Source organism: Callithrix jacchus, chromosome 18 (genome assembly GCF_049354715.1).
Source record: "Callithrix jacchus isolate 240 chromosome 18, calJac240_pri, whole genome shotgun sequence".
Taxonomy (NCBI): domain Eukaryota; kingdom Metazoa; phylum Chordata; class Mammalia; order Primates; family Cebidae; genus Callithrix; species Callithrix jacchus.
The window spans coordinates 28,388,543-28,407,689 of record NC_133519.1 but is presented as its reverse complement, the minus strand read 5'-3'; the positions used below and the strand labels follow the sequence as shown (position 1 = coordinate 28,407,689).

The window sequence follows — 19,147 nt, the reverse complement described above, 5'->3', positions numbered from 1 at the left end:
TCTTGCTGTAGAACCTGTATTTAAGAGCAGCTAGTATTAACTTCTCTCCTTTTGCATGTTAATTATCTGTTAGTTTCACTTCTTTCTTTGAACAAATGCATTGCTTTATAGATCATAGCAACAAGAAATTTATCAAAGAGAAGCCAAAGGCTTCTTCCGATTATATATAACAAGCTACATGAAAACTGAGTGGCTTTAATACAATGATTTTTATAGTGAGACATATAGTGATGTTATATAAATGCACTAAGAAGGGCACAGCATCACTTCTGTGCTATTTGTGCCAAAAACACATAATCTGAATTTAATTGTAAGCAACCAGCAGACAAATAGAATTGAGGGACATTTTATAAAGTAACTGGCCAACACTCTTCCAAAACATCAAAGTTATGAAAAATAAAGACTGAAAATGGTCCCAGATGAAAGGAGACTAAGGACACATGATGACCAAATTTAATATATAATCCAGAATTGTATCCTGGACCAGAAAAAGGACATGAGGCATTTGATAAAAATACTAATTTCTTGGTTTTGATCATTATACTGTGGTTATGTAAGATGTTAATGTTTGGGTGAAACTGAGTGAAGGATATACAGGAATTCTTGGTACTGGTTTGGCAAATTTTTCCTAAATCTGAAATTATTTCCAAGTGAAAAAACATTTAAAAGCAATCATTTATTTTGTTTACAATCTCATGAGTCAGAAATTTTGGAAGTCAACTGTGTGGTTCATCTCTGATCCACTTGGCATCAGCTGGACCACCAGATTCACTTCCAGATTAATTCTTTACTCCCATATCTAGCACCTTGGTGTTTCTTGGTCTTTCTTCTTTACTGATGAAATCTGGTCCTTCAGGCCTTCTTGTTGTTGCTTGGTTTCTTAGAGAGCGTAGAGTATAAGTATAATTGCACTTCTTTTTTTTTTTTTTTTTTTTTTGAGATGGGGTTTCGCTCTTGTTACCCAGGCTGGAGTGCAATGGCGCGATCTTGGCTCACTGCAACCTCCGCCTCCTGGGTTCAAGCAGTTCTCCTGCCTCAGCCTCCCGAGTAGCTGGGATTACAGGCACGCGCCACCATGCCCTGCTAATTTTTGTATTTTTAGTAGAGACGGGGTTTCACCTTGTTTGACCAGGATGGTCTCGATCTCTTGACCTCGTGATCCACCCGCCTCGGCCTCCCAAAGTGCTGGGATTACAGGCGTGAGCCACCGCGTCCAGCCTAATTGCACTTCTTATATGGTAGTTGGCTTCTAAGAGTGAGTGCCCCAAGAGATTGGACATGAAGGCTGTCAATATTTCAAGGCCTGGGTGCATAAACTAGCATGGCATCACTTCCGCCATATTCTGCTGGTAAAAGCAGTAGCATAGTCTGCCCAGGTTGAAATGAGAGAACAGAGACCTTAACTCTCAACAGGAGAAACATCAAAGAATTGTGACTCTCTTTAACCCATCACAAATAGCTAACCAAAGTCTCACTTAGCAGTCAAGATGGAATTAGTGGAAAAAAGACATGGATTTGCTTTAGTCTGATAAACTTGAGTTATAGCCTGGCTTTACCATTTACTAAGTGTTCTGTCTCTGAGCTTCAGTTTAGTCATCTCTAAATTGGTGGCAATAACACATATGCTGTAGAGTTGTTCAGAAGATTAACTGAAAAATATAAAATACTGGATGTAGTAGGCAATAAATATATGGACCTAATAATAATTGCTAGTGTTTATTGAATATTTACCAAATACTCAGTTCATTTGATACATGCTATCTCATTTAGTCATTATCTCTTCCTGGGGTGGTATGTTTTCTTTTGGATGGCTCAGAAAGGGCAGAACACCATTTCCTCTAGCTTTGTCTACGAACCTGCTCCATTTACTTTGGCCATTTTTGGTTTGATAACTTGTGTTACTACTTCTTGTTAGGATTTCCATTATTTCCCTTTTATTTTGATCCCAAAGAACCCAGGTGCTGATGCGCACTTGGTACTTTTTGACAGTACCTTTTCAGCATTTCTTCTCTGTGCTGTCAGGTTAGTTTTTGACAGCTTCTCACACGATCTGTCAGCTCCCTCTGAACCCACGATTGCCTGCTTATCAGAGCCAAAATGTTCCATGTCTTTGTTTCAGTGAGTGCTCTACTGTCAGCCTTTATTTTATGCAAGATTGTGGGTGCTGAATCCTTGGCCTACCCAAGAACACCATGATCTGCACTTTGGAGCAATTATTCAATTTGGGGCATTACCTGTAGGTGTTCTTTAAAGGAAAGATGTTGCCAGAATGTAATTGAATTTTGAAATAGCAGTATCCAAACCAGTTAAAAAGCTACTTTTTCATGCATTCCAAGCTGATCTCAATCTGTTGTCACTGGAGGAAGGTGGTGACCCTTTCTTCCCACAGCAAACTGGGTTTTGTTGCCTCATATACTGCAAGCATATATGTTTTCTTAGTGTTTTTAGTATGGAAACAATAGAATTGAGTTCTGGTAGAAGTCACTTATTTGTTGTCCTTTTACCTCTGCTCTCAAAATTTACTGGCTTTTAAATGGAAGGAATCACTTTAATCCTTTAGGAAGTAAAGGACACATTCAATAATATCCAAATAAGAGGTTTATTCATTCATTCACATACTCATTGAACCATCTTCTCTAACTTGCTGGTTTAGAGTATCACTTTTGCAATTAGGCTGCTAAGGTCAAAATCCTAGATCTGCACTTATTAGCTGTTGGACTTAGGAAATTTACATTGATTTCTCTAAATCTTGATTTCCTTGTGGATAAAATGGAATTTTAGATGGTTGTGGGATGAAATAAGGACATGCTTTTGATGTAATTAATTCATATCTTGGCACATATGAAATACTCAGTAGATATTCCTCATTATTTTGCATTTGAAGTTAGAACTTGTACTATAAATGATAAGTAGCCATAACAACATGTTTACTTACTTTTTACTCTTAATAATTCTCCAAATTTTTAGCCCTTTGACTCCTACTAGGGACATGTACCCCTTAAGAACAAATAAGCCGGGCATGGTGGCTCACATCTATAATCCCAGCGCTTTGGGAGGCTGAGGCAAGCAGATTACCTGAGATCAGGAGTTCAAGACCAGCCTGACCAATATGGTGAAATCCAGCCTCTACTAAAATACAAAAATTAGCCAGGTGTGGTAGTGAGTGCTTGTAGTCCCAGCTACTCGGGAGGCTGAGACAGAGAATTGCTTGAATCCTGGAGGTGGAGATTGCAGTGAGCCAAAATCATGCCACCCACTGCACTCCAGCCTGGGCGACAGAGCGAGACTCGTCTCAAAAAAAAAAATGAACACACAAATTGTTGGAGATTACATATTCCTAAAAATGGGAGGCATCTTGAAAATGTATGACATCTTTTGCTTTTAAAAATACATTTCAAGGCTGAGTGTGGTTGCTCATGCCTGTAATCCCAGCATTTTGTGAGGCCAAGGCGGAAGGATCACTTGAGCCTAGGAATTAGAGACCAGCTTGGGTAACATAGGGAGATCTCATCTCTACAATAAATTAAAAAATTAGCCAGGTATGGTGGCACACACAGATAGTTCCAGCTACTTAGAAGCTGAGTTGGGAGGATTGCTTGAGCCTGGGAGGTTGAGGCTGCAGGGATTGGTGATCACACCACTGCACTACAGCATGTGTGACAGAGTGAAACTCTTCTCTTAAAAACAAAAATAAAAATAAAAAACTTGATAGAATAACAAGTTCATTTCTGAATTCGATCGACTCAAATGTCTTAAAGTATATTTGTTTGCATCATCTAGCCACTGTGTTCTACTTTAGGTCAAGGCTTATGACGTCGTTATTTTTATGGGTAATGTCTAGAACTTCATATAAGTAGATATGGTAATACCTATTTTTCTGAACTTGTTTAAAGAATTTAAATATATAAAATTTTCTAATAACTTTGTTTCCTCTTTAGCTTTCTAAACTTTAAAACATCATTATCTACTTTTTATTTAAAATACACACCTTCCTTCATAAGCACAGTATAACATGATATAAGCATTCATTAATGCTGCTGGATTATCATTAACAATGATAATTAACAACAGTAGTTAATAATTAACCATCGAAGATTATTGGCTCCCCCAAGTGGACCCAGAGAGCTATGCATTTTATCTTTTCCAAAATCATATCACCAAACTAACCAGAAGTATGTATAGAATAAAAAGTTGAGCAAAGTTTTCTCTTGGTATTTGTGAGAGCTATTTTGACTATTTAGAGATCTTTATTTATTTAATTTTTACTTGTAGGTTCTTTGTATTTTGCACAGCTTGGGTATCTAATTGTTTGATTTTGAGATAATTTAAGAAAGGGGTTCTTACTGTAATTTAATGATAATTCTATAAACTGGTCTAGTTGGGTCCACAGGGAAATAAATCAACTCTAGAAAATTTGGGAAAGCTAGTATAGTTTAATCATTCAGTCTTCAAATAAGCATTTACTATGTATGTTATACCAGCACTGTGAGAAAATTTCACTGGAGTAGACATCAGGAGGCTTGAGGGGGCGATTCTAGCCTGTTACTAAACACATATGTAAACCAAGCAGCATCTGAGACAGGTTTCAATCAATTTTGAGGTTTATTTTGCCAGGTTACAGACGATCATCCATGACACAGCCTCAGGAGGTCCTGAGAACATGTGCCCAAGGTGATTGGGTTTCAGATTGGTTTTATATGTTTTAGGGAAACGTAAGACATTAATCCGTGGCTGAGCACAGTGGCTCATGCCCTTAATCCCAGCACTTTGGGAGGCTGAGGCAGGAGGGTTGCTTGAGGCCAGGAGTTCAAGAACAGCTTGGGCAACATAGTGAAAACCTCTACCAAAAAAAGAAAAAGAAAAATTATCTGGGTGTGGTGGCTCATGCCTGTAGTTCCAGCTACTTGGGAGGCTGATGTGGAAAGATGGCTTGAGTTCGTAAGGTCAAGGCTACAGTGAGCTCTGACTGTACCACTGCACTCCAGCCTGGGTGATAGAATGAGACTCTGTTCTAAAAAAAAAAAGACATCAGGCTGGGTGCGGTGGTGCACACATGTAATCCCGGCACTTTGGGAGGCCAAGACAGGTGAATCACTTGAGGTCAGGAGTTTGAGACTAGCCTGGCCAAAATGGTGAAATCCTGTCTCTACTAAAAATACAAAAGTTAGCTGGGCATGGTGGTGGGGTCCTATAGCCCCAGCTACACAGGAGGCTGAGGCACAATAATCCCCTGATCCCGGGAAGTGGAGGTTGCAGCATTGAGCCAAGATTGCACCACTGTACTCGAGCCTGGGCAATGGAGCAAGACCCTGTCTCAAAAAAAAAAAGGTAGTAGTCAATACGTGTGATGTGAAGCATACATTCTTTCAGTGCAGTAAGGCAGGATAACTCAAAGCTGGTGCTTCCAGGTCATAGATGGATTCAAACATTTTGTCTGTGTTTTTCTTTCTTTTCTTTTTTGTTTTTTTGTGACAGGGTCTTGCTCTGTCATCTAGGCCGGCGTGCAGTAATATGATCTTGGCTCACTGCAGCTCAACCTCCTGGGCTAAAGCAGTCCTCCTGCCTCAGCCTCCCATGCCACAGGTGTGTACCACCACACCTGGCTAATTTTTTTTTTTACTTTCTTGTAGAGATGGGGTCTCACTTTGTTTCCCAGGTTGGCAAAGATTTCCTGATTGGCAGTTGGTTGAAAGAGTTAAGTTATTATTTAAAAACCTGGAATCAATAGAAAGGAGTGTCTGGGTTAAGATTAGGGGTTGTAAAGACCAAGGTTCTTATACATATACATAAGTATATGAAGTCTTATAGGTAACTACTCCCAGAGTCAATAGATGGCAAATGCTTCCTTTTCAGATCCTTAAAAGGTACTAGACTTTCAGCCAATCCCTCCAGGATCAGAAAATGACCTGTAAAGGGAAAGGAATCCTCTATAGAATGTAAATTTTCCCCATAAGCGACAGCTTTGTGGGACCATTTCAAAATATGTCAAAGGAATCTATTTTGGGATAAAATAGTTTCTTTCCGGGCCCTGCTATCTGTCATGCGATGCTATACTTAGAGTCAGGTCGGAATTTGGTATCTTACTGCTACTGAGTCTGTTCTGTCTGTCGTAGGATCTCTCTTTTAATGTTAATGCTGGTCAGTTGTGTGCCTGAACTCCAAAGGGAGGAAAGTATAATGGGGCATGCCTGATTCTTCCTTCCTGTCATGGTCTGAACTATCTTTTCAAGTTTAGTTGGGTTCTTTTGGTCCAGAGATCCATTTAGTCAGTTGGAGGGATTAGAATTTTCTTTTTTGGTTTACACATGTATAACTTTGGGCTAGGGTCACATTCATACTCTGAAAAATGAGAATCATTGTATAGGTTGTTATGAGAATCAATGAGATTTCACTATTCCTGTGAATAAGGAATTTGGGGGTGTTGGGAACAGGTTTATAACGTCGGGAAAAATCCACACCAAGACAATGGATTCCTCAGCAAGGCTAATTTTACTTCCTGCAGGAAGGGTGCAACTCGCCAGCAGTCTTGCCATGAGAGCACACCTGAACAAGAAGATAGAGGCATTTATAACTTTCATAACCTGACGCAATCGCCCTACATTGTGTCCAGTTTCCATTGGCCTGAATGGAAGCTCACATTCTATGCTTGACCCAACTGGCCAAAAACTTGGAAATTTTTAAAGAAGTAAAGGCAGATGAGAACAAGGAAAAGAGGAAGTATCATGAGGAATGCTTAAAGAAGCGATAACATTTTCAAATAAGGAAGGGGAGGCTGGGCGCAGTGGCTTACACCTGTAATCCCAGCACTTTGGGAGGCTAAGGTAGGCGGATCACGAGGTCAGGAGATCAAGACCATCCTGGCCAACATGGTGAAACCCCGTTTCTATTAAAATACAAAAAATTAGCCGGGCATGATGGCAGGCACCTATCGTCCTAGCTACTCAGGGGGCTGAGGCAAGGGAATCACTTGAATCTGGGAGGCAGAGATTGCAGTGAGCTGAGATCAAGCCACTGTATTCCAGCCTGGCAACAGAGCAAGACTCCGTCTCAAAAAAAAAATAAAAGAAGGAAGGGGAATAAGCTTTGACCTAAGACTTGCCTGGGCTTGTCCAGGCACGTCAGGGCAAATATCTAGGTTAAAGTGTAAGAACTAAGAACACGGGATGCACTTATTTCTTTATTATGACTACCAGCTACTTTAAGATTATTAGCAAAAGCTTTAAAGTAAATTAACCTTTGAAGAAACTACTGTTTATTTGTAATGAACTAAGAGGAAGGCTTTGAAGAGGAACATTTTATTTGTTCTTATTTCCTATTGGGGGAATGTTTGGCAGGGAGGTTAGGAATACTGCCAAGGTAGCTGAACATGGAGTGGAGTTTCCAAAGGCTACCATGAAAGGATTTGGGAAGGAGAGGAGGAGTAGGAAACTGCCTTGGGGTAAAGGACCAGAGCATTGTGAAGATGAGAAAACCAGATATGAGAGGGCTTTACATTTTGAGCAGAGACTGGAAAAACAAGAACCAGAGAAGTCGTGGATCAGGTCCTGATGGCAAGCTGAATTGTCACAGCACTCAGGTTGTGAGAATTCTGTGCTGCCCGGCAGTTGTGATGCGGTGGTGGACAGCATTGGAGATCAGGGCAGTAGGTCTTTTTTATATTGGCCTTTAAGTTTTTGCAGGTAGGCAGCAGCTAGTGAGTGAAAATTCAAATTTTGATTCGGAAAGCAAATATTGCTTAATTGTAACCCACATTTTAAAATCTATAATAGTCTTTCTTTTTTCTAATTAGTAAATTGTGATCAAAACCAGTCTAGGATAATTGCTTAGTATGATGATGAACGGTGTTCACTTGTTTTTATCTCCTGGCTAGATTATACTTACTTCTTACTGCTTTTGGTTTCTTCAAGAATTAGCTGAATAAACTGCAAACCGAAAATATTTGGTTTATATTTTAACCAACTGAATATTTGTGTTTATCATTCATTCCTTCCATCATTATGTCATATTTCTGGCAGCTGAATGTGAAAGGTTATAGCAAATCATAACAGGAATGCATTCTAAATATCTGGGCCTAATCCTTGCTTCTGGAGTTGTTTTAGAGACAGAAAAACCATGGTTTATTAGAAGTTTTTTGGGTAATACATTTAGTACAGCCCCATTTCCAAAAACCAGCCAGAGTGTATTTGTAACCAAGATGAAGAGGGCTCATCAAAGAGACCCAGGACTTATGGGACTTATACCAACTCATACTTGAAATATCTTTTTTCTTATGTGTGATGACTTGCATGGCAAGGAACAGCACATGTTGTAGCAACCTTATTTCTGATTGTTATCTTTATCACATAAAATTCTTTATCTTTTAAATTTAATAACTCAATATCTCTTCAGAGCAATTGGTCAGAACCCAGAGTTCAAAATTCAGTTCTAGAATGGCTTATTAAGGAGCAATTTAATTTGTTTCTTTGTACAGAAATATTGCTGTGTTTTCAAGAAAGAAAAGGAAGTATGGCAGATAGCCCCTAACGACCATCTCTAGTTATATAAATAATACTTGAAAGCCGTTGCTAAAACAAATAAGCAAACAGTAAGAACAGTAGTGGAAATGCAGTGTGATACATAAAGCTTCCAGTACACACCTGTCCCACTTATCAGCCACACTGTTTGCCTTGTTTTGTTTTATTTTATTTTGTCTGCTACTTGCAGTTTATCTGTAACACCCGTATGCCCAGATTAGCGTTAGGAATTTCAGTTAATGATTTTAGACTTCTGCATCATTCTGCCAGCTTCTGCAAGGAATTTGACTTTCACAAGACTTAGACACATGCAAATAATCTAGAAATTGTGACCAAAGGAAAATAACTTATTGTAAAAACAATTTTATGTGACCATTGATTAAATAGCACCTAAAATTTATGAAAAGCCGCTCAGGGAAAGAAAATGCCTTTTAAAAAAACTCATGGTTTAATGATTGTGAAAATGAAAGCAATTAGGAATTTTATTAAAGATATATGGAAGTCTTAGGAAAATACTAAAATAGTGATATATGTGGCAGTACTAATTTTCATGTTCTTTTTTTCTATTTCAGGGTTTGAACATAATCTTTCATGTAGCTTTGGCTCTCCTAAAGGTAAGTCTTTTTTTAAAAATCTTAAGTTACCAAATTCTCTTACCTCTTTGCCTTTGGGACTGGAATAATTCAATTTACTGTCTTTGACTCATTCTAGTTTCTCAGACACACACAAAAAGATGACTTCTCTGAGAAACTCTAATCCTCTTCCCTCCTCTCATCCTTTTTCTGTTGTTGTTTATTTGGAGTCCTTTTAAAAAAATAATCCATTTATTTAATGGTACTATCAGAGTGTTTTTTCCAGTGAAATAAAAGATCTTTTTATCACTTGAGTTAGATGATATAAGAGAAAAAGTTAAAAATTGTTTTCTGTCAAAATGATGCCTGCTTTTTTCTTAAAACACTTTATTATAATAACATCTCCGGAGGTACCTGAACATATAATGGAATTATTTAAAAGTTTCTGTAATATACTGACTAAAAAAGAAACTGCTACATTTCAATTTGCAGTTCTTTCCATAATAGTTAGAAATTTATACAACACTTTAGAATTATATTATAATTACCATGTTGGATTTTATGTCAACATATACAGGTTTAGCAGTGTGGTAACTGCAAGACATTTGCTGCAGAGTTGGTGAAAATAACCCAGCTGGTTTTTGCCCTTTAGTCAAAGAAGACATTCTGATATTAAAGGCAATAATTGCCTCAAAGGCACAGGGTTACCCTTTCCTCAGTATAACATGGTGGTTAAAATGGCAGACACTGGACTCAGACAGATTTGCTTCTAACTTCAGCCCTACTGTAAGAACTTAGGCAAATATTCTAAGTGCTCAGAGTCTGAGTTTAGAAATAATAATAGAAATTAATTTATGGAATTGTTACAAGAATTAAATGAGATGATCAAATAAGTCCTTAATATAGTGTCTAAAACGTTTTACTGCCTGCTAAATGTTAGCTGTCATTATTACTGTTCTTTACAAGGTGACTCAGAATGTATTCCTAGATCCCTTATCGTTCTTCTGAATCCCTCAAAAGCTAATGAGGTGAGATCATAGGAGGACCTCTTGATATGTTAGGAGAGCCTTAACCATACCTAATCGTTAACATAACCGTGATTCTAAACAAAGGCATGAAATAGTGCAGACCCTCTGGAACTCAGTAAGTGGGTTGCTGTTCCTTATCTCTTATTCCATTACACATTTGCTCTTTGTGAAGTTCATAAAATGCACTTTTCAAAATTAAATCCTTTGTGTTTATATGTGAACAATTTTTATGCTTTTAGAAAGCTATTTAGAAAATAGAAAAGTATTTAAAGTATTTTAAATAAAATAACACAAACATATTTGCTATGCCCTTTAATGAAGTCATGGGTTTTGACCTCTAATTTTTTTTTCTTTCATTAAAACAAATCCAAGCCAGAAACTTTCCAACATGTCCTCTCAACAGGGCTGGAATAAGACTTTTAGAATACCTAAGCATTGGAAGTGTTATGTAATTCAGGCTAAAAACGATATTAAAACATAAAGTAAGTATAAGGAGGTCCAAGAAAGTTCTGATTTCTCATATTAAATTTAATTTTTTAAACTCTCAGATATTATGTCTTTCCCAAAATGCCTTTCCTCACTTTGTTTTTTTGACTCATCTTTACTGGCACTTTCACTGCATGTTTAAACCTCTCTGGATAGCAGAGCTGTATTCTCTGTCAACTTAATATTATATATATTAGTAAGTTATCTTCTTGATTTACATGTTGACTTGTTCATATTTTTTTTATTTATTTTGTCCATGTTAACCCAGACAAGGCCTCTACAGAGGACATTCTCTGACCACTAGGCAAGAAGGCTTTTTGTGTCTTCTTTAGCACTACATGGGCACTCTTCTAGCATTATCTTAGAGAATTTTACTAGTTAGAAAAGATAAAAAGAGCCTTCTCACTACTATTGGCCAATATTTATGTAACTTCCTTGTATGAATCCTGAGCTGACCCCCCATAGACAGAGTATACACAGGACTAAACTGAAGTGTACTTCAATGATCTATTGTCCCCCACTTGGAAAAAAGAATACTCAAACATATATGACAGTGACTGGCTTGCAGCTTCTGGTGTGTTATACCAGATAAAATAACATATATTTGTTTATATCAAAATTAAAAACTTTGAGGAAGTTCAGATTGCTGGGGTGTTTTGCTTTGTTTTTGCTTTTTAAGATAGGGTCTCATTCTGCTCACTCTGTTGCTCACAGTTGCGTGGTGATAGCTTGCTGCAGCCTCAAATTCCTGGGCTCAAGAGATCCTACCACCTCAGCCTCTTGAGGAGCTAGAATTACAAACACATGCCACCACACCCAGCTAATTTAAAAAATGTTGTAGAGACAGGGGTCTCACTGTGTTGCCCAGGCTAATCTCAAATTTCTGGACTCAGGTAGTCCTTCTCCCTTAGCCTACCAAAGCACTGGGATTATAGGCATGAGCCACTGAGCCTGGCCCTCAAAGTGCTTATGAACTGAGCCTAACTAATTTTCAGTATAGCTACAGAGACTTAAGATTTCTCTGTATTAGAAGCATTACTTGTGAGGAGGGGACAGAACTAACATTTCTTGAACATTTATACTCTGTGGTAAGTACTAACAGATTATGTCATTAACATACATTAAATGTCTAGGTGTTATTTGTAGAATAGTAAATTGTGTTAGCCAGAGGAAAACATCTAATTCTTCCCCCAGCCCCTAGTTGATAATTGAGAGATCAAAGCCCAAGATTGCCTAAAGACTTTTGTCTCAGTAGTGGGAAAGTTGGATTTATCATTTTTTTTTAACAGGATAGATACAGGATGAATTCTCTATTGCTCAGTTTGGTTTTAAAAACACCTACTTTCTGTTTGGGACCAGCTTCTTTTTAGTTAGTAATAGCCTATCAGGTAGCTAGAAAGCTACTGAGCTAAAAAAATGATTCACAATACTAGGCAGTATCATCAAATCATTTTTGTGTCCAGTAGGTAGGTCAGATATATTCCCCCAAGGGTAATGGCTTATATGAAACATTAGGTAGCCATAGAATACATTCAATAGATTTAATAGACTGGAGATGATGAGTCGGAATTGATCTTAGCCATTTCATGCTGGGCAGAGAAACTTTTCAGTTAGAAAAAGATTTTTGCTTACTGACCATGGTTAAAAGCAAATGTCCTTCCCAAAGTATTATGTGCTCATTTTGTGTCCTGCATGTGTATGTAAACACTATATAGATAACGAAAACTCAATCATAATCCCAGCCCCAGGGATAACCGTAGTAAAAACCTAGTATAAAATCTTTATCCCATGCTTTAGTCTGTGATTATCTAAGTATTCATAACCTATCTATGCACATATGTATGCACGTATTTATATTTTTAATGTGGGTTTGAGGTAAGTTGGGAAAGTGGGAGAAAGTCGAGAAGAACAGTATGAAAGGATGCACATAAATTTATTTTCTTTCAAATAATACTCTTTTTCTTTTCTTTCTTTCTTTTTTTTTGACTGAGTCTTGCTCTGTCACCCAGGCTGGAGTGCAGTGGCGAGATCTTGGCTCACTACAACCTCCGCCTTCCAGATTCAAGCGATTCTCCTGCCTCAGCCTCCCTAGTATCTGGGACTACAGGCATGTGCCACCATGCCTGTATAAATTTTGTATTTTCAGTAGAGACAGGGTTTCACCATGTTGGCCGGGATGGTCTTGATCTCCTGACCTCATGATCCGCCCACCTCAGCCTCCCAAAGTGCTGGGATTACAGGTGTGAGCCATCGCACCTGGCCCAATACTCTTTTTCATTTAGTATATCATGAATATCTTTCCATGTTACTATATACATGTAGTGGTTAAAAGCATGTGGACACTAGAGACAGATTACTTAAGTTGAGATTTCATTCAAAACAATTTATCCAATGGTCTTAGGTAAATGACAGTTTCTCTATTTTTTAAATGAGGGAATATTAGTAATACCAGTCTCATAAGATTGTTGTTAGGGTTTAATGACTTAATATAGGATTGATGCCTAGAACTCAATACTACAGTGTACCAAGGTGCTATTGTTAGAGACAAAACTTCTCTTTTGATGGCTTTTTAATCCTGCTGTATGTACCATAATTTTTTTATTTTGAGGTGGAGTCCGGCTGTGTCACCCAGCTTCAGGGTAGTGGCATGATCTTGGCTCACTGCAACCTCTGCCTTCGGGGTTGCAAGCAATTCTTCTGCCTCAGCCTCCTGAGTAGCTGGGATTACAAGTGCAAGCCACCAAGCCTGGCTAATTTTTGTAATTTTAGTAGAGATGGGGTTTCACCTTGTTGGCCAGACTGGTCTCAAACTCCTGACCTCAGGCAATTTGCCTGCCTTGGCCTCCCAAAGTATTAGGATTACAGGCGTGAGCCCTGCCCCGTACCATAATTTTTTTGGAAAGCCGCTGACTTTATTGATCTAAAAATCTTTACAAGGGCGGTGACTGTTCTGCCTCTGTAGAAATTTTATTACGTTCTAGCAGGAGACAGTTGACCCAGCCCCATGATTCAATTACCTCCCGCTGGCTTCCTCCCATGACACATGGAAATTGTGGGAGTTACAATTCAAGATGAGGTTTGAGTGGGGACACAGCCAAACCATATCAAAAATAAACATAATATATAAACCTAGTATATTAGAAGTTATAGTGTTATGGGGAAAAGGAAAGGTACTTCAGGGTACTGGGAATTATGGGTAGGTTGCAATGTTAAATTGGGTAGTCAGGATAGGCCCCAGCTAGAAGGTGACATTTGGGCAAAGACTGAAGGTAGTTAGTCTACCTTCAGGACAGAGTGAGGGAAGGGCAATAGGAGATGAGGTCAGAGAAGTAAATCCTTTAAGAAAGTCCTTCAGAGACCTCCATTGCTCTTAGGATAAAGTTCACGATTTTGACACAGTCCACATAGTTTCATGATCTGGCACAACTTACCTGTCCATCCTCAACTGCCCCTTCTCTCCCTCTCATTTGCACTCTCTCAGTCAAGCTGTAATGAACTTCTTTCAGGTTTTCCCAACAGACCATTCTGTCTTTCACTTAAGAGCCATCACATGTACTGGTTACCTCTGCCAAGAGTGCTCTTTCTCCCTCTCTTCAATAAGCCAATTTCCATTTAGCATCACTGCGTCAGGAACAGGTTAGACAGCGAAAACACAGGTTTCCTTTGTCTTCTAGGGCGTCTATTTGACAGTCCTTTGCACACCCGGGACTGATACCTGATTAAATGGTTGGTTGATTGTTGTTTTCGTAGTTGTAGTTTATCTCTATATGGGGTCTGCCCACTAGTGTGCCTTTGTATTGGAGTCCCTGGCACATAGTAGGCACTTAAATATTTATTGACCGAGTTAGTAGTCAAATTGAGAAAGCGTAGGTTTTCTTTTCCCTCACTTCCAGGATAGCACCTTTTTCAACCTATGTCTACTTTGCTTTTTTTTTTTTTTTTTTTTTTTTTTTTGGTGGGAGACAGATTCTAGCTCTGTTGATACGTCTAGAGTACAGTGGCTCTATCTTGGCTCACTACAACCCCCACCTCCCGGGTTGAAGAGATTCTCATGCCTTAGCCTTCAGAGTAGCTAGGACTACAGGCATGCACTGCCACACCTGGCTAATTTTTGTATTTTTGGTAGATGCATGCTTTCATCATGTTGGCCAAGCTCAAACTCCTGGCCTAAAGTGATCCACGTGCCTTGGCCTCCCCAAGTGCTGGGATTACAGGCGTGAGCCACCATGCCTGGCCTCCTATGCTTTTAAACGCTTCAAAATTAATTGCTCTAGTCAGCAGTATTTAGCTTCCTCTTTTTTTTTTTTTTTTTTTTTTTTTTTTTGGAAACAGAGTCTTGCTCTGTTGCCTAGGCTGCAGTGCGGTGGCACAATCTCAGCTCACGGCAACCTCCACTGCCCGGTTCAAGCAATTCCCCTGCCTCAGCCTCCCGAGGAGCTGGGACTAGAGGCGCATGCTACCACGCTTGGCTAATTTTTTGTATTTTAGTAGAGATGGGATTTCACCATGTTGGCCAGGATAGTCTTGATCTTCTGACCTCGTGAACCGCCCACCTCAGCCTCCCAAAGTGCTGGGATTACAGGCATGAGCCACCACACCCTGCTGCTTTTCTCATTTTTATTATTGAGATATAATTTGTGTGTCATAAAATTCCCTTTTTAGGATTGTCACAAACTTATATACCCATCACCATTATCTAATTCTAATAATTCTAGAACAGTCTTTTTTTTTTTTTGAGATGGAGTTTTGCTCTTCTTGCCCAGGCTGGAGTGCAACAGTGCAATCTCGGCTCATCACAATCTCTGCCTTGCAGGTTCAAGCAATTCTCTTGCCTCAGCCTCCCGAGTAGCTGGGATTACAGGCATGTACCACCATGGCCGGCTAATTTTGTATTTTTAGTAGAGGTGGGATTTCTCCATGTTGGTCAGGCTGATCTCGAACTCTCAACCTCAAGTCATCCACCCACTTCAGCCTCCCAAAGTGCTGGGATTACAGGCATGAGCCACCGCGCCCAGCCTAATTCTAGAACATTCTTATCACCCCATAATCATAGTAGCCACTACCCATTTCCCCATCCTATCACCACCTGACAACTTCTCATCTGTTTTCTACCTCTGTGGATTTACCTATTCTGAACATTTCATATAAATGGGATCATATGATAAGTGGTCTTTTGTGACTGGCTTGTTGTCCTTAGCATAATGTTTTCAAGGTTTATCCATGTTGTAGTGTGTATCACTTATTCATTCCTTTTTATTGCTGGATAATATTCCATTGTTTAGATGTACCACCTTTTATTTATCCACTAATCAGTTGATAAACATTTCAGTTGTTTCTGTTTTGACAGTTATGAATAAACTGTGAACATTTGTGTATAAGGTTTTATGAACACAGGCTTTCAGTTCTCTTGATTATATGACTAGGAACAGAATTCCTGGATTATAGGGTAATTCTGTGTTTAACTTTGAGGAGCTGCCAGACTGTTTTCCAAATCAGCTGCACCATCACACCATGGCAATGTGTAAGTATGTTGTAAGGCCTAAAATTAAAGCCCAATATTATGTGCTGCCTCAACATCTGGCAGAAACCAGGAAGGCCTCCAATCACCTAAGTGCAAGGTCTCCTCCTTGTTTTGCCCCTGTGGATAAGGTTTCTTCCTTATCTAAAGGATGAGGCACTGTTCTTTGTTTTTTAGGCCTGGGGTCTCGCTCTGTTGTCAGGTTGGAGTGCAGTGGCACAACGATGGCTCATTGTAACCTCCAATTCCTGGACTCAGTCATCCTGCCTCAGCCTTGAAAGTAGCTGAGACTGTAGGCATTAGCCACTATACCCAGTGGCACATGTTCCTTCTTATTCCTGAGTAGTTCCTTGCCAGCCTATGTCATTGTTCAAACAAGCCAATCACATCTTCCTAGGGGAGCTTGGGGGCACCCCACTCTATAAAGCCTGCCTCCCACAGCCTCTGATTCTTCACTCTGTTTTTCAATCCAACCCTTACGTGATGTTTTCCTCCCTTGGGGATGTGAATACTTGTTAGTAATAAACTGCTGTCAATCTCATCTGTTTATGTCGGGTGCGTTTGACCATGGCTGCAACCATAGGGCAGGAATTCCTCACATATCAGCAGGGTGAATAGGAGACAATGGAAGCAATGAGGGTTCTGATTCTTCCACATCCTTGCTAACACTTGTTATTGTCTACCTTTTTATTTTTTTTGAAAAGGAGTCTCCCTCTGTCACCCAGCCTGGAGTACAGCAGTGTGATCTTGGCTCACTGCAACCTCCGCCTTCCAGGGTCAAGCGATGCTCCTACCTCAGCCTCCTGAGTAGCTGGGACTATGAGTGCACACCACCATGCCTGGCTAATTTTTGTATTTTTAGTAGAGATGGGGTTTCGCCATATTGGCCAGGATGGTCTCAAACTCCTGACCTCGTGATCTACCCACTTCGACCTCCCAAAGTGCTGGGATTACAGACATGAGCCATCGTGTCTGGCTTGTCTACCTTATTTTTTATTATAGCCACCCTAGTGGGCATGAAGTGACATATTATTGTGGTTTTCATTTCCGTTCCCCTGATGCTGAACATCTTTATATCTTTTTTGGAGAAATGGCTGTTCAGAACCTTTGCCCACTTTCTAATTGGGTTACCCGCACTTTTATTTTTGAGTTGTAACAGTTATTTATTTATTTATATTTTGAGTCAGGGTCTCATTCTATTGCCCAAGCTGGAATGCAGTGTCATAATCATGGCTCACTGTAGTCTCAGACTCCTGGGCTCAAAGGATCCTCCTACATCAGGCTCTGAAGTAGCTGTGACTCCATGTGTGTGCCACCACATCCAGCTAATTTTTTTTTTTTTAGAGATAGGGTCTCACTATGTTGCCCAGGCCGAGTTATAACAGTTATTTATATGTGCTGGGTATTGTCTCCCATTCTGTGGATTATCTTTTCATCTAGATAATGTCCTTTGAAACACAAACATTTTTAATTTTAATGAAGTCCAATTTATTTTTTTCTTTTGTTTGTGCATGGTGTCATATCTAACAAACTGTCTTTTAATCTAAGGTGATGAAAATTTCTTCTTCTAAGGATTTGATAATTGCAGCTTTTACATTTAGGTCTTTGATGCATTTTGAGTTAATTTTTGTATATGATGTGAGGCAGGGTATTATCGCTGAATTGTGTTTCCTTCCACCCCCGAATTCATATCTTGAAGTCGTAACCCCTAGTTACTCAGACTGTGACTGTATTTGGAAATAGGGTCTTTAAAGAGGTAATTAAGTTAAAATGAGCTCGTTGGAGTGGGCCCTAGTCCAATATAACTGATATCCCTAAGAGGAGATTGGGACACAGACATGTATGAGAAGACCATGTGTAGTCACAGGGAGAAGATGGCCATCTACAAGCAAAAGAAAGAGTAGCCTCAGAAGAAACAAACCCTGCTGACACCTTGATCTTGGACTTCTAGCCTCTGGATCTGTGATAAAATGAATCACTGTTGTTTAAGCCACCCAGTCTGTGGTTCCTTTTTATGGCAGCCCTAGCATACCAATACACTAGGGGTACACCTTCATCCTTTAGCACGTGGCTATCTAGTTGTCCCCATATCATTTGCCAAAAAGACTATCCTTTCTCTTTTGGGTGGTCTTGGCATCCTTGTCAGTTCCCCATAGACACAGTTTTATTTCTGGACTGTCTATTCCTCTTATCTGTATGTCAGTTCTTAAGCCAGTACCACAGTCTTGATTACTGTAGCTTTGTGATAAGTTTTGAGATAAGGAAATGTGCATTCTCCAGCTTTGTTCCTCTCTTTCAAGACTGTTTGGCTATCTCAGGTCCTTTGCATTTTCATATGAATTTTAGGCTCAGTTTGTGAGTTTCTGCAAAAAACAATTTTCATAGAGATTGCTTTGAATCTCTGTATCCACTGAGGAGTAATGCCATCTGAATGTAAAACAAAAATAAAATCCTAAGCCCCCTGACCACCATCCTACCTCAGCCCCTTGACAAGGGCATCTCAGAGCTAACCTGAAAAAACAAATGTAGCCCATGACGGGAAGGCAGGAGTCAGACATGCTTAATTATACCCTGTTCTCTTTTGGAATTACCGATAGAACAGACTTGTTAAGTTTGTTAAGAAACATTTACAGGCCGGATGTGGTGGCTCACACCTATAATCCCAGCACTTTGGGAGTCTGAGGCAGGTCGATCATGAGGTCCAAAGATCAAGACCACCCTGGTCACCATGGTGAAACCCATCTCTACTAAAAATCCAAAAATTAGCTGGGCATGGTGGCACATGCCTGTAGTCCCAGCTACTCGGGAGGCTGAGGCAGGAGAATTGCTTGAACCCAGGAGGTTGAGGTTGTGGTGAGCCAAGATTGTGCCATTGCACTCCAGCCTGGGTAACAAGAGCAAAACTCCGTCTCAAAAAAAAAAAAAATAGAAAACCGGGCATAGTGGCTCACGCCTGTAATCCCAGCACTTTTTGAGGCCAAGGTGGGTTGATCACTTAAGGTCAGGAGACCAGCCTGGCCAACATGGTGA

The 19,147-nt window shown here is 39.6% G+C and overlaps 1 protein-coding gene across 11 annotated transcripts in view; it reads left to right on the top strand.

Moving 5' to 3' along the window:
• RABGAP1L (RAB GTPase activating protein 1 like) overlaps positions 1 to 19,147 on the top strand; it is a 737,216-nt gene that overhangs the window by 494,111 nt on the left and 223,958 nt on the right. For all 11 annotated transcript variants that reach the window (XM_078356264.1, XM_035280064.3, XM_035280065.3 and 8 more), the window contains one exon: positions 9,086 to 9,127. In XM_078356264.1, coding sequence (XP_078212390.1) covers positions 9,086 to 9,127 — 42 coding nt within the window. The remainder of the gene's footprint in view (positions 1 to 9,085; positions 9,128 to 19,147) is intronic.